General features: G+C 41.2%; 1 protein-coding gene across 4 annotated transcripts in view; it reads right to left on the bottom strand.

Moving 5' to 3' along the window:
- Nucleotides 1-15,471, bottom strand: part of LOC110087181 (spermatogenesis-associated protein 7 homolog) — a 79,940-nt gene that overhangs the window by 14,753 nt on the left and 49,716 nt on the right. For 3 of the 4 annotated variants that reach the window (XR_013540335.1, XM_078382952.1, XM_078382950.1), the window contains one exon: nt 2,373-2,494. Coding sequence is in view for 3 of the 4 variants with exons in the window: in XM_078382952.1 (XP_078239078.1) it covers nt 2,373-2,494 (122 nt within the window). In the remaining variant the exon portion in view is untranslated. Of the gene's footprint in view, nt 1-2,372; nt 2,495-12,125; nt 15,391-15,471 lie in introns of those variants that run through there. The other variant, XM_078382951.1, reaches the window with a different exon arrangement.

The following is a 15,471-nucleotide window of genomic DNA, read 5'->3' on the forward strand; positions in this document are numbered from 1 at the left end:
TTGGGTGACATGATTCCCAAGTAGAGACATATATTTAAAGGAAATAAAGTGCTACAGTTATGATTCAGTTTAATTTTTTTGGTGGTGGTGGAGACATCGGTCATTATACAAAGGCCAGTAGCATTTGGTAAAGCAAACAGGGGTCCAGTCATAAGCACCCTAATCTAGGGAGGTATTCAATCAGTTTCAGTTTTGTTATTTATTTATTTTTTTATTTATTTATTTTATTTATATCCCGCCTATCTGGTCGTGTGAGGACCACTCTAGGCGGCTAACAACATAAGAATAAACAATAAAAATACATATAACCATATTACTTAACAAAAATAAAAAAAAATTATTAAACAGGATAGGAGAGCTATAGGGTAGGGAGGAATCGTCAGGAATTATCTGTTGGGAAGGCCTGCCTAAACATCCAAGTTTTTAATTGTTTCTTAAAAATACCCAGCGAGGGAGCCGCGCGAATCTCAGGGGGTAAGTCGTTCCAGAGACGAGGAGCCACCGCCGAGAAGGCCCGATTTCTAGTCTTTTCCTTCCGGGCCTCCCTCGGCGTTAGGCTCCTCAGTCTCACCTCCTGGCTCGCACGGGTGACACGGGTAGATCTTGGTGGGAGGAGGCGTTCCGCCAAGTATCGAGGTCCTAAACCGTAGGGCTTTATACACAAGCATCAACACTTTGAAGTTGATGCAGAAACGGATGGGCAGCCAATGCAAAGCAGCCAGGGTGGGGGAGATATGTTGGTATCTTCTCACTCCACTGAGTAATCTGGCCGCCGCATTCTGCACCACCTGTAGTTTCTGCAGCAGTCCCAAAGGTAGCCCCACGTAGAGCGCATTACAGTGGTCTAATCTTGAGATTACGAGCGCATGCACCAAGGTAGTGAGGGCCCCAACATCAAGGTAGGATCGCAGCTGGGCTATCCGCCTAAGGTGGAAAAAGGCGGTGCGAACCACGGACGCCACCTGGGATTCCATAGTGAGCGCCGGGTCTAGATGGATCCCCAAGCTGCGGACCCCGTCCCTGGCGGGCAGGGTCACCCCCCCAAAAGTGAGGGAGTTTCCCAAATCCCCTATTGTGGGGGCGCCCACCCTTAGTACCTCAGTCTTGTCCGGGTTCAGCCTCAGCCCGTTCTCCTGCATCCATTCCAGTACGGCCTCCAGGCAGCGCTGGAGGGACAGAACGGCATCTCCTGCGGTAGGTGAAAAGGAGATGTAGAGCTGCGTGTCATCCGCATACTGATGGCACTGTGCTCCACACCCCCTGATGACCCCACCCAGCGGCCTCATATAGATATTAAACAGCATTGGGGAGATAATCGACCCCTGTGGAACCCCACAGTTGAGGCTCCACGGGGCCGAGACACTCTCCCCAAGCTGTACTCTCTGGGGGCGGTCCTCCAAGAAGGAACGGAGCCAGGCCAAAGCCCGGCCTCCTATTCCTAACTCAGAGAGCCTCCCCAGGAGGATACCGTGGTCAATGGTATCAAAGGCCGCTGAGATATCGAGGAGGACCAGCAGAGACATTTTGCCCCTGTCGGCCTCCCTCAATAGGTCATCACACAGGGCGACCAATGCCGTTTCTGTACCGTGGCGCGGCCTGAAGCCCGACTGGAATGGATCCAGGGCATCTGTTTCATCCAGGAGTGCCTGAAGCTGATCGGCCACCACCCTCTCGACTACCTTGCTTAAGAAGGAAACATTGGCGACGGGCCTATAGTTGCCAATTTCATCCGCTGCCAAGCTAGGTTTCTTTCTATTCTGTGATTAGTCCTTTCCAGCCAATTTCTGCATCTGTATTTTTTTTTAAAAAAACTGTGCACCTGAAAGTAACACATTTATTTTCGTATACAATATTCCTCAGCATTTGCATTTTGTATGCAATTTTTCCCTAACCTACACATTTTTGCAAACATATTCGGAGCTGAGGAACGTGCAGTCCAAAAGAAAACCGTGCTCCGCCCACATATTAGTTTGAGAAGTGCGAATTAGGCCAGTTTGTTGAAAAATGATGAGCAAACAACATTCGTCCTCATTAGTACACTAATATGTGAGATGGAGTCAACATGCTGGTTAAAGGAACTGTAATGAATAGGGAATGACACACATTTCCATTTCAAACAATAGAGGTATTCACCAAGATGACACATGATGGGCACTCAGGCTCTTGGCGTATTTTCAAACTATCCTTCACAACCCAGAAGCTTTTCTCTCCCCTGAGAGTAGAGACCTTCAGCATTCTTAGCAGAAGCAAGAGCATCAGGCCCAAATTGAACAAGCCTAAAATTCAGTTCCCTGGGAGCAGAACTAACTCAATGTTCTACTGCCCTCAAAAGCAAGCTGCATACAGATTATACAGCAAATATGTCCACTTACTTTATTATTCTCCATGGAAATGCGCCAGGAATGACATGAAGGGGCGGAAAGGACTTGTGTCATTTCTTCCTTGATTTTCTCAACTGCTTTCATCAGTTGTTCTCTTTTCTGCTGGTCTCTGTCTATAAATGAGTTAGGCAGGTTGAGTGGACAAAAGATTTGATCTCTCTTCACCCACTGCCTCAGTCAGTAAAGCAAGAATTAAAGTAACTGGCAGAACAAATGGCTGGAATGTCAAATTAAAATAATTAAAGAAACATCTTCATATGTTTACAGTTATGTGCACATGGTATAAAGATAGTTTAAATGAAGTGCACAGATGTACATAAATACCTGGAAATGCTCTCTTCTTGGCTGTTCACAGTCCAACTTTGTGTTTGCTGGAAGGGCTTCTAGAAGGTTAGCCATGCACCATACAGCCTATGCCTTGTGTTGGGTTATAAGAGTGGTCTTATAGGCCAGATGGGTGGGGTATAAAATAAATAAATAAATAAATAAATAAATAAATAAATAAATAAAGTGCAACCATATTCTTTGATACATTTGCCATTGGATTTGCTTTCCTTAATTTGAAAAAAGCATCCTGTGGTGAGGACTATAACTTAAAGTCATTGTGCATGGAGTACTACCGTGTTTCCCCGAAAATAAGACAGGGTCTTATATTAATTTTTGCTCCAAAAAACACATTAGGGCTTATTTTCAGGGGATGTTTTATTTTACAGTCATGCCAACTTCTGGTTGCTGCACAATGGTGGAGGGCGGGGTTTCACTTAACCAGGACTTATTTTTCGGGTAGGGCTTATATCTCAACCATCCTGAAAAATCATATTAGGGCTTATTTTCAGGTTAGGTCTTATTTTGGGGAAAACAGCGTAGTTTAGGTGGGCAGTACTGTGATGCTGGCATTGCACTGAAATTTGTAAAGTGGAATGACTGAACCAGTATAGATTAAAGCTGGCATAACATTGAAATATCAACCCCATCACCTAAAAGCAGGGCCTTTTCGGACACAAATTCTTTATCTGTGGATTCAAAGATCTGAGCAAAATGTGATCCCACTACCCATTGAAAAAAAATTAAGAAAAAGATAAAGTACCCGGATGGAGGAAAGAAAAACACAGTGAGAAGAGTTCAGATGCAGAGAGAGAATATATGGTCAAAAATATTGATACAGTAGTTGAGTTAAAAATTGGTCAAACAAAAATAAATGCACCATCCAAAACAAAAGTTTCAACAGCACACTATCTGATGTTATTTACAATATGACTCGTAGTGGTTTGCCTACTAAGTTTCAAAGGGGAATGCTACCTGTCACAAGCCAGAAAGAGACATTGTTTACAAGAGGAATGTGCTTGGTTTTTTTCCCCCTTTGATGAAACTCTTGCTTTTAGCATTCGTTTCAGTATCATTTTGTCCAAGTTGTGGAAATCAGTGGGGTACATTAGGATCTGAGCAAGTGAGGAGACGTTTATCAGGGTTGATGAGTTTCACTAACCCTTGTCATCACCCTATCTTCCTTGGCAAGGTGACTGCTGTCTCCTCAGGTACCACTACTCTTTCGGAAAATCTAGTAGAGTGAAGTGATTATTTTATCACACTCAGTACAGTGGCTGAAATCCAGTAGTAAGCTACAACTGGAGTAGGACCAGTGTACCAATGGAACTTACAAAGGGACTGATTCATCAACTCCACATTGGTCTACTCTGATTGCAACTTTCTACTGGATTTTAGCCAAAGGCATTAAATAGTTTATTGCATGCAATAAAATCACTGAAACAAAACTTATGGAGACATTTACTGACCTATTCTTGTGAGTCAGCATTAGTCTTAGTTTCTGCTCTGGTAGCTGAAGAGCCATGCAATGACCGAAATCCAGTTGCCTAGCTACACAGGCATAACATCGAGTTTCACTCTTGGTACCTATAGCAGCACCAAGGAGGAGGTGCTATCCACAACGCATGTCCAATGGCACCTTGAGCAAAATTAAACCACTTCACTGTATTCTCTACTTAAAAATCATGGAAGAAGGTATCACAAGATGGAATTGACATGAGAGCACACAATTATTCCATGGTTTCTCTATCTGTTGCATGGCTTGAATCTCTCACCAAACGTCTTCACTGGCTGACCATAAGATTGCTTATATTACAATTATGTGGGGAAACTCTTTTTCATTCACTCCAGTTTCTCCACACCATTCATAATTGCCGGAAGATAACTGGCAACAGCCATACCACAGGAGGGGAGACAAGAAGTTCTGAATAGTTATTTCAAAGGCAAAACAAGTTGGTTTTCCCAAAATACTATGAAATTTAATTAATACTGATTAATCGTGAGTAATATAACCCTAGAAGGAAAGATGCTGTTTACTTAATTGATTGCTATAGATTATTCACATTGGTTGAAATTCCCCCATGGCAATTTCACATTCATTGGGCATCTAATGAAGTACAAACCTAATAAATAATAAAAGTTACAATCTAGCTAACATTAAGTCCTTGAATTCAATGGGAAAATTAAGCACTGTTGCACTGAAGTATTTTGAAATTGGAAGTTCACTCCCATTTACCTGAGAGTAAATCCACTCTGCCATCAAACCAACTAACCAACAAATTTCAGTGGCACTTAATTCTGAATGGGTATGTGCAAGATTGCATGTGATTGCCCAAGAATCTTTAAAACTTTACTATGAAATTATGAAGTTTTAGTTTTCTGCTGAGCTACTAAACAATTTAGGAACTTCATGCTCTTTTTTTTAAAAAAAACTCCATTGACTAATTTCCCCCCAAGGAAATTATAGTTACAAAATGCATGTAATAATAATAAAAATCTCAGCATGCTATTAGACTCAGAAAAATAATCCTGATACTGTTTTCCCCCCCTTTCTGAACAGGCTGATAGGAGAGGGTCACATGTTCTGTCCCACTCCCTCTCTAGACATGCAGATTTGTATAAACCAGACAGAACATACGTCTGTTATTTGTTATAGAATAAAAGAGGGAAAGCCCTCAGGTTTTGGGGGTTAAATTCAATTCCACAGCCCTCACATGAACCACTGGAAGCCTGGAATCTGTTTAAAATTATAATTGAAAACAAATAAACAAACAGGAAGTGCCTAGACAGGCAATTCTGGTTTATCTTGAGGGGCTGTGTGTGGGAAGCTTGGGGATGGCCCCAAGGTCAAGAAATGGTTTTTCCTCAAAGTCTTCTTGGACCAAATAGGGCATTTTTTGTCTTTAAAAATTTGGAGGGAGTGTTTTGAATGTGGGCTTGGAGTATTGGAATCTGCATAAATGTTCCTGGGAACTGATTGTGGCTCATGGACTGGAGTTTGTGCGCCCTTGCAGAAAGATTTGTGAGAACCACACTTATCATCATTGTCTGTTGTAATACAAAATTTGTTTTCTAGGGGATGATAGATGTGTAATCAGTACAGTAGCTTGGAGAATCCCTAACATTTCCAGATGTTTCAGACAACAACAACAGCAATAACAATACCTACTGTACTCAGCAAAAAATACCCTATAGAAGCAAACCAAAATGAAGAAGTCAGGCAGGACCAAAACCGCCCAGCAAAGACTGTTTTTGGCGAATAGCCATAGAGTGCTGAGCATCCACTGGGGAAAAGGAAGAAAATCATGGGGAAGTTTAAGTGAATGGAGGACGCTGGAAGAAGGCATAGCTGGCTGGCTAAAATCTTGAACTGGACCAATCCAAACTGTAACATTTGTTGCAGGTACCATCTTGGTGTCTGCTCATCATCCACTGACTGATCATATCAATTGAGTTCAAGAAGAGAACACTTTTGGATTCAGAAGCATCTGAATACATTTCTGGATACTGCCTCTGCAAGTGATCCTGCCTGCCCCTTGTTGGACTGAAGGGGATCACCTGGAAGCTCACAGACATTGGCTTGCTCTTTCTGAATAACTGAGAAAGGGATAGGCAAAGGAAGAAAGGTAAAGAATGATGTTTGGATTACTGAGGCTACAAAACACCCATCTGTGGCTCCTTTCTCTTGCTCTCCCTCTCTGTGGCTCCCCTTCACCCTTTGGTTTCCCCCCTCCCCATCTCATCCTTCCTTTCTGGCCCCTCAATTTGAATGAGTATTTGTTCACTGACATTTATTCCTGTGGTAAGGCTGAAGGTGGACATTCACCTCTTTAGTTGTCTGAAGCACTGGCCAAAATTGGGAATTTATTCTGGAATACTGCAATGAGCATGTATAGCCAAAGTTTAAGAAAGCTTTCCTATGTAAAACAAGCACATTGTCTTCTAAAAGACAGGCCAGATCAACTTCAAATAAAAAAAATGCATGTGGAAGGTATCATTTATTGTTCAAGACGCTGTGGTAAACATTTGAAAAATGGCTGGAGGATTTTCTATGTGTCACAAAAAAGGAAGAAGAATGAGTAAATTGGGGAAGGGTGGGAACCTACGGTATTTTTAAAATAAAAATTGGAACTTCAAAAAGACATATCAAAATTTGCCACTGAATCAGTCCATACTGTCTCCTTCCACTCTTCCAAATATGGTTTTAATTCAAGTACTCATTCAAAAGCTGTAACTTCATTTTTGGACTGCCCTCTTCAATCAGTGATAGATTACAGAATCCCATTTTGTCTGATCACACAACAATCTAATGTTGTGGACAGCTTGAGAACCAGGACAACCCTAAATTTCTAGAGGGCATGTCTGTGCCTCACTCACAAACCGCTACTGGAGAATATTCTACCTTTCATCCAATGAGCTTCTGGTAGCAAACCCAACTTTCCTCCTTTTGTACAGCAATCTTATAGCAACTCAGTGATTATTATAATTACAATTATAATTATCGTTATCATTATCATTATCATTATCATTATTATATTACTTATAAGGCCTAAACGGTTTAGGACCTCGATATCTGGCGGAACGCCTCCTCCCACCAAGGTCTACCCAGATCACCCGCACGAGTCAGGAGGTGAGGCTGAGGAGCCTGATGCTGAGAGAGGCCCAGAAGGAGAAAACACGAAACTGGGCCTTCTCGGCCGTGGCTCCTCGCCTCTGGAACAATCTCCCTCCGGAGATTCGCATGGCCCCCATGCTGGGCACCTTTAAAACCCAACTAAAAACATGGTTATTTATCCAGGCCTTCCCTCCAGCCAATTCTTGATTTCTCTCTTACTTTTCCTTCTTTATTTCACTGCTGTTGCTGTTCGATTATTATGTATTTGTCTATGTTTTTATTATCTGATTTTATATTGGAAGCCACCTAGAGTGGTCCGGTGGGCCAGATAGGTGGGGTATAAATCAAAACAAACAAACAAACAAACAAACAAACAAACAAACAAATAAATAAATAAATAAATAAATAAATAAATAAATAAATAAATAAATAAATAAATAAAAAGTTGAGAAAGACCAGCTGACCCAAAGTATCTCAGGTAGTTTTAGGTTCAATGGGTACTTTACCCTGGATCTCCAAGTTCCAAGAGGTAGACCTCCACAGGCTTATTCTGTTAGGAACTTATACATTTCCTACATTTCCTGCAGTATATTTTCTTTCCAGCTACTGACCACCTCATCTATTATAAACAAACAGAACATGCTACGTTTCATTAACTCTGCTCGTTTCCACAAGAACATGATGCTAATAATGCCACAAATGTTGCTGAACTGAGATGTCCTTAATGGTTAAGAAAAAAAAAGGCAATCAAATCAGTTATTAGCGCAGAAAAACTGAATAACTTTTTACAGAACAATTTTTTACAGTGACATTTTGGTTGGCCAGCTCTTATCTTGGGTGCTTTCAATTGAAGCTTTTATCAGGCAATTGCCTCCATCACTGACAAAAAAAAATATGGGAATGGGTGGGATGGATAAATGGCATTGCCTCCCACTTGCAGCCTTACTGTTTTCTCCCATTGCTTCTCTTCTCTTTTTTCTTTTCACAAAATAATCTTATTAAGGAGGAAATTATGGAATCACAGTATCTTTAGATTTGTAGCACTGAAAGCTATCTGGAAAAAAAATTCAAAACAGAATGTAAAGATAATAAAAAGAGAGAACGAATGAGAGACTGTTTTTGGGATGGGTCTCTCTCTGTGTGTGTCTATGTGAGTGTTTCAATATTTTAGGAGAGAACCAATGATGGAACAACATATCCCTTTGCTGAGGAGAGGAGAAGACATGTTTCCCCCTCTGTTGTTGCCCCCTCTTCTGCACACTTCAGGCTCTTCCTCTCCCCCCCCCCCAAGTCCCAACAAATGCCTGGTTTTGGGTGTGTGTAGTTCTTCCTCCAAAGAAACACTATGGATATGAATGCTGTGGAGACTGCCTATGCCATGGGGACATGGACAGTCTCTTTGGCCACCCTGCTCACAGTGACCTTCTCTGAGGAATCTGTCAGAACTAGCTGTCTGAGTCACTGTGAAGTTCTGGAGAGTCTGCCCAGCCACTTCCCGGCTTCAGCATTTGCAGTGGCCAGGGAGTGTCAAACCACCTTGAAAGGGGGACAGGTGGCAGGAACAGGGTTCTTTGGTGAACCCTGCTGGTGCTCCAGAAAGCCCACAATCAGAGAACAGACAACAGGATTCTTTGAATAGCAGCCGGGCCACTCGTAAAGAGGAGAATTTACCACTCTCGCATTCCGCTACATGTGATGGTTGTCCTTTTCATCCTAATAAGACCATCTTTGGATCCAATCAAGTTTTCTAGGAGACAACTAGGCAGTTAATTACACTAACTGAGGAAAGACAACGTTCTTGCCAGACCATTCGATTTTCTCCATCTCGTATGAATCTGTAGTGGCAAAGTACTGAACAGGAGCAAATACTCTGGAAACTAGTTAGTAGAAGGGCAAAGCAACAGCAACAGATGCAATGACAACAGCAGCAGCAGCAGCAACAACAACAAAAATCCATTCTTATGCTTTACTGAGTCAAGGGGAAGGTACAAGGAAATATTCTTAGTTACAGAAGTCCCAACACTTCCTTGTATGGGGGTATTCTGATAGCCTTTCTGAAGAACCTATGTGACAACTAAACTTTACTGAAGGAGCAAAGAAGTAAACCTGAGAGTAACAATCTTCATATCATCAGATGGCTACCTAGAAAAGTGAAGTGAGGGTAGATACCTGGCTGTACCTGATTATCTATGTAATAGCACCCCTCACAGCTTTCCCAGGTTTCTTTGTGTTTGGGTTGGTGCTCCATTTCCTATCAACCAGTCCACCTTTCCAATGGAAAACCCTCTGCTGAAAGATAGCAGGTGTGGGAGCCCTTCCTTCAAAGGTGGGTTGTTTATTATGGCAATTTAATGGTGAATACCTGTCAGTTGTAGAAAAACCATGTGTGCAGAACAGCCTTGGAAAGCAAACAGCCCTCAAAAATAGTTAGCAGCCTGCCTGGAAAAACAGGTCCTCATCCACTTTACAAGGAAAGCTTTGCTGATTATCTGAAAATATCCTCTCCAGATGATAATACATGTGGGTTCTTTTTAAGAAGAAAATCAGAATAAAAATATTGTAAACAAACAAAGAAATACTTGGAGTGAGCTTGATTTCGATCTATATAGAAGGGAGTATTTATTTATTTATTTATTTATTTATTTATTTATTTATTTATTTATTTATTTATTTATTTATTTATTTATTTATTTATTAAATTTATACCCCACCCCTCTAGACCATGTCTACTGTATACCTGTTCAGGCCTCTGGATTGCAGACAAATTCCTCAAAATTTAAAGGCCGAAGGCATTTCACAATCAAGAGCTCTCAATGGCTTTGCAAATATTAAGTGTATTTATTTTAGAATAATACATTTAAAACAATGAACAAAACTCTAGCTGTATTATTCATTTGCTGACCTCATGCAAAATAAATCATGCAAATTGAGCATGCATGCCCTTTATGGTCCTTCTTATTAGTGTCAGTGCAAGCCTTCTGCTGAACAAGCTGCCCATCTATGAACAAAGCATTAATGTCTGCTTTGAGGCTTTGGTGTATGACTTTCCATGATCAAAAGTAGGACATCTCACCCTTACAGATCAGACATGTGCTTTCCAGCAATCAGAGTCAAAGCAGTAACTGCATCAGCAAAGTTATGCATTGCCTGTAGACTAATGATCAAAGGTCCTACAGAATTAATCTTAGCTATGAAGTAACATTTAAAAACAACCCTTGATTTACCCAAAGAGACAAAGACTATTTTTGCCTCATTGTGTTAAATATAGACAATGAAGTTCTTAAATGGGAGTCCTTTGTGTTCCCCTGGGGAAAAAACAGTGTTTCACTTGCATATTAATAACAACAGGATCCACAAGTAGATTCCCTCAGCACCTGCAGTTCCCAAACTTTTTGTTATAATGCCCTTTTTTCCTAATGTTTGAGAAACCATAACATGTACTATCATCTAACTTCCTTTAACAACACATTTCAATGCAATTTGAAATTCAAAAACAAACATAAATAGAGCCATACATTGTCTTAAAATAAAAATTGCCAATATTTTTTCTTGGCACAATTAGATAATAAAAATTTAATATATCTTAAGAAAGAAACATAAATTGAATTTGGATATTTCAAAAATCATTTAAGCTGTTAATATCTTATTTTTCGTATGAATATAATTCTGATTTATATTCAATCTGATTTTGGTGTTGCCCATCTGGTGATGTCCATGTGTAGAGTCACCTCTTGTGTTGTTGGAAAAGAGTGTTTGTTCTCTTGACAAAACTCTCTTAGCCTTTTCCCTGCTTCGTTTTGAACTCGAAAGCCAAACTTACCTGTTGTTCCTTTTATCTCTTGACTCCCTACTTCAGCATTCCAGTCCCCTATAATGAGAAGAACATCTTTCTTTGGTGTCAGTTCTAGAAGCTGTTGTAAGTCTTCATAGAATTGGTCAATTTCAGCATTTTTAGCATCAGTGGTTGGTGCATAAACCTGGATGACTGTGATGTTGAAAGGTCTGCCTTGGATTTGTATTGAAATCATTCTATAATTTTTGAGATTGTATCCCAGTACAGCTTTTCCCACTCTTTTGTTGACTATCAGGGCTACTCCATTTCTTCTATGGGATTCTTGCCCACAATAGTAAAATTCACCCATTCCCGTCCATTTTAGTTCACTGATACCCATCTCTTGTACTACATCCAACTTACCAAGGTTCATAGATCTTACATTCCAGGTTCCTATTCCGCACCTGAGTGTCCTTTCGGCTTTGGTCCAACCACTTCATTAGTTCTGGAGCTACTTGTAATTGTCCCCCACTCTTCCTCAGTAGCATGTTGGATGCCTTCTGACCTGAGGGGCTCATCTTCCAGTGTCATATCTTTTGGCCTTTTGTTTCTATCCATGGAGTTTTCCTGGCAAAGATACTGGAGTGGCTTGCCAGGTGGATCGTGTTTAGTCAGAACTCTCCAAAATGACCTGTCCGTCTTGGGTTTCCCTGCACGGCATAGCCCATAGCTTCTCTGAATTACTCAAGCCCTTTCACCATGACAAGGCAGCAATCCGTGGTGATGCTTACGGACTTATTTTTACTCTCGAGTTGATGGTGTTCCAGAGGGATCTCTAGAGCCACTGCTATTTATTTCATAAATCCTCTGATTTATCTGAAGATAAATCCTTATCTTCAAAAAGAAACCACAGAGACTAATAATAAGGAAAACATTTCACTTAACCCCAGCGGAAAATAATAAAGAGTTACTTCATTTTAGCCTCCTAACAACCCTCTTGACATCTTGAATCAAGACAGCACCAGTCCAAAACTAAAAGAAAAGAATAACTTTTATTGAAGTGGTCTCCAGTCTATTTCAAATACACTGTACATAATATACAAAAACCCAAAGACTCTCATAAGTGAAAGGATGGATTTCAAAGTCACTAAATCAGATATACAGTCATGTCTAAATATATTGGCAACCTTGCAATTCTATCAGAAAATGGTTGCAGTTGCAAATGTTTTGGTACTCACATGTTCATTTCTTTGGTTTGCATTGGAACAACACAAAAAAACAGAGAAGAAAAGGCGGGGCACCCCTGCACTTGTGTACATGAGTGAACAATTTCTCTCTCTCTCTCTCTCTGACGAGTGTGAGCACCCCTGTGAGTGCTGCGCCACTGTGAGTGTGCTTGTGCACATGTGCAAATGGCAGTGTGGCACTCGCATGGGCGTGCTTGTGCACATGTGCAAATGGTGGCATGGCACTCGCACAGGGATGCTGGAATGTGTGCGCAGCCACAAACGGGCTGTGTGGGGCTGAGTGCGTGCAGGGGGTGGGTGGGAGGTCTGTCTCGGTGGCCTGGTCTGTCTCAGGCCACGGACCAGCACCAGGCCACAGACCAGGGGTTGGGGACCTCTGCTATAGGGCATCAAGGAATGTAATGCTCTACCAGCACAGTAACATAATATCTCCTGCTTGTGTATTGTTGCTGCTGCCCAAGAAAGTATCCCTGTTAAGAAAATCCAGCTTTAAAGCTGGATCCTTTAAAAGTCAAATCATTCACATCATGTCCATTGATTGATTCACCTCGAAAGGATCCTGGTTACTGCTTTTCAGAGTCTTGAAACTCTGAACATAAAAAATGCCTATGGATACACTTATCTCACCCACACTCCTGTCCTGCAAAGCTGTTTCCCCCTGAAACAACAACTCCAGGACAGTAAACACGTAGAAGGCTGCACTAAAACCACACATGTATATTTCCATGTGTGCAATGTGATATACCGGCTAGGTTTTTAAAAAGCAAGCTACATATGAACTTGAATTGATTCAGTATTTTTAAAAGCTGATGTTTTTAAGCTTTGGGAACTGGATTTATAACACTGGCACATTTTGCAAACATAACCTGCAAGGATGTTTTTAGAAGTTTTTCAGTTAATGTTATTAATAGAAAAACAAGTGTTTTGCATTATTGTTTTTAAATATATTATTGGCATTACCGAAAATCCCACAGGAAAGAAAATTAGGAATGTCTCCAAATTGCTGTAAGTGCCTGGCACAACACCCCATCTTTATTTAGTAGCTCTGTAAATGCAAATACTGAACAGAAATCTATTTTAAGAGCTCTTATGACATTTCATCGACAAAGAATTATTTGCACATTAGGCCCATTCACTTTAACAAGAGTTTACATTGAGTTACTGTGCAGTGCAACCCTACTCTTGTCTACTCTGTTTTAATAGAACTTTGTCCCAGGGACCTGAGTATAGGGTTGTTTGCAACCTTAATTTCTTATATAAATTTCTAGTACAATAAATCAGGTAGTCTCAGGGGAGATGTGAAAACAGTTACTTCACGGAAAGAGAACATTGCCCCCCCCGCCAGAAATAAAGAGGTTAGACACAAGTGTTGCATGAAAACTAGGGCCGCTCTTTATTAAACTCAAACGATCCAACTTTTCAACCATGAAAGGGGCCTGCTGTAGTGTGGAATTCAGGTTTGGAGGTGTGGATCATACCTGGCCTTCCCTCCAACCTTACACGGGTGAGTCCCAGGCTCCTTGACTAGCCTGTCAGTAAGACAGCCCGGCCTTGGTCAGTCAATGGTACAAGAACTGCTCAAGTCCCTCAAGCCTCAGGGTCTTAGACAGCCCATGGCCCTGAGTGGCCCCCAGCGCATTCGCACCCAGCACTATAATCCCATGATCCACAGTGCTGAGATGACATAGGCAGTCGCAGATCTTGTGTACCCCATGGGAACTCACTTATAGCTGTCCCTTCCACACTAACCACCAGTGTGACCTTTTTACCGCATTCCACCTGAAGCCAACCCAAGCCCTGACTATACATCAGTGTGGGATAGGCAAAAAACCCTTCTGCCAATGAGCCAATCAGACAGAAGGGAAAACATTCCTATCCTGTCCTGGACAGTGACCCGTTAAACTCACACTGGGCTTCAACGGCAGGTGGGAAGGATACATGCCTCAAAAAAGAGGCAGTTCAGTGGGTGGGGCAGCCTTAAATACTGCCCAATTCATGCCCAATCAGAACCTCGCCCCATTCAGTTGGGGGTGGCAAATGGGGCCCCTAATAGCTCTTCCCATCCCTGTGCAAATTAATAATGACATAACACTATATTTTCAGTCCTTGTTTTCCAACATTGCCATCTTCACTTGTTTTATAGTCTTGCAAATACAGAATCCTTTCATGGTTATACAGGTTAAGAATCTGCCACTGTTTCAACTAGATTATTGTATGATGGTCTGTGGGGTCACGAGGAATCGGACACGACTTAATGACTAAACAACAACAAACTTGCTCAGATCTGGTCCTGAGACTCAGCACTGAGTTAATATCATCATTTTAGGACTTTTGAGCTGGAAGAGACCCTATGGATCATTGAGTCCAGACTGTTAAGAGGCACACCAGGGAACTGAAATACTGGTGTGAACATGAAATTTGGATCTGAGGGTGATAAAGTAACTGTTTAATGCTGTTACTTCTGCAACTGTTGTTGTTACCATAGTAGTTGGCTTTTCAGATACAGTATTACAGATTCTGAAGTTTGTTTTTGAGGGAATTTCAATCTTGACCAAGAATTATACTATGAATGAGATGATGGTGATCTGGTTGATTTCTCATTATCTCACTTTTGTCTGTACGATGAAGGAGACCTTGACTCTGAGTGTAATTTTGAGAGGTAGTTATTTCTACTTCTATAAGATTGATCTCTCCAATCACGATATTGTGATGTGCCTTTTGATCATCGTCTACTTTCTATATAAGGCATGGGGAAAGCCAGCCCAAAGGTGCAAAATATGGATCTGTATGTTATCTCCACTGAAGGAGACCTAGACTTGTATTCTCTGTATCGTAGTGACTGTTGGTGCAATATAAATCTTGTTTGTGATTTGAACTCCTCTCTCTCCTTCAAAGTATAGATTTTGGAGGAGATGATAGATCTCATGCACGAGATGGACATGCATTCTCGATTTTGTATCTGTCCTCCATGTTGATGATTTTTGGTGATGCTCTTGGAATTGGGTGAAGACAGTGGAATGCTCTGTACCCATGGGCTACACAGTTCCCCATCTGAAATGGAACCAACATTTTGGTTTTCATTTTATTGGTCTGCTGCAAGTTCCACTGTTTATAATTCCATTACCAACTGCA

Source organism: Pogona vitticeps, chromosome 1, assembly GCF_051106095.1.
Source record: "Pogona vitticeps strain Pit_001003342236 chromosome 1, PviZW2.1, whole genome shotgun sequence".
Lineage (NCBI taxonomy): Eukaryota > Metazoa > Chordata > Lepidosauria > Squamata > Agamidae > Pogona > Pogona vitticeps.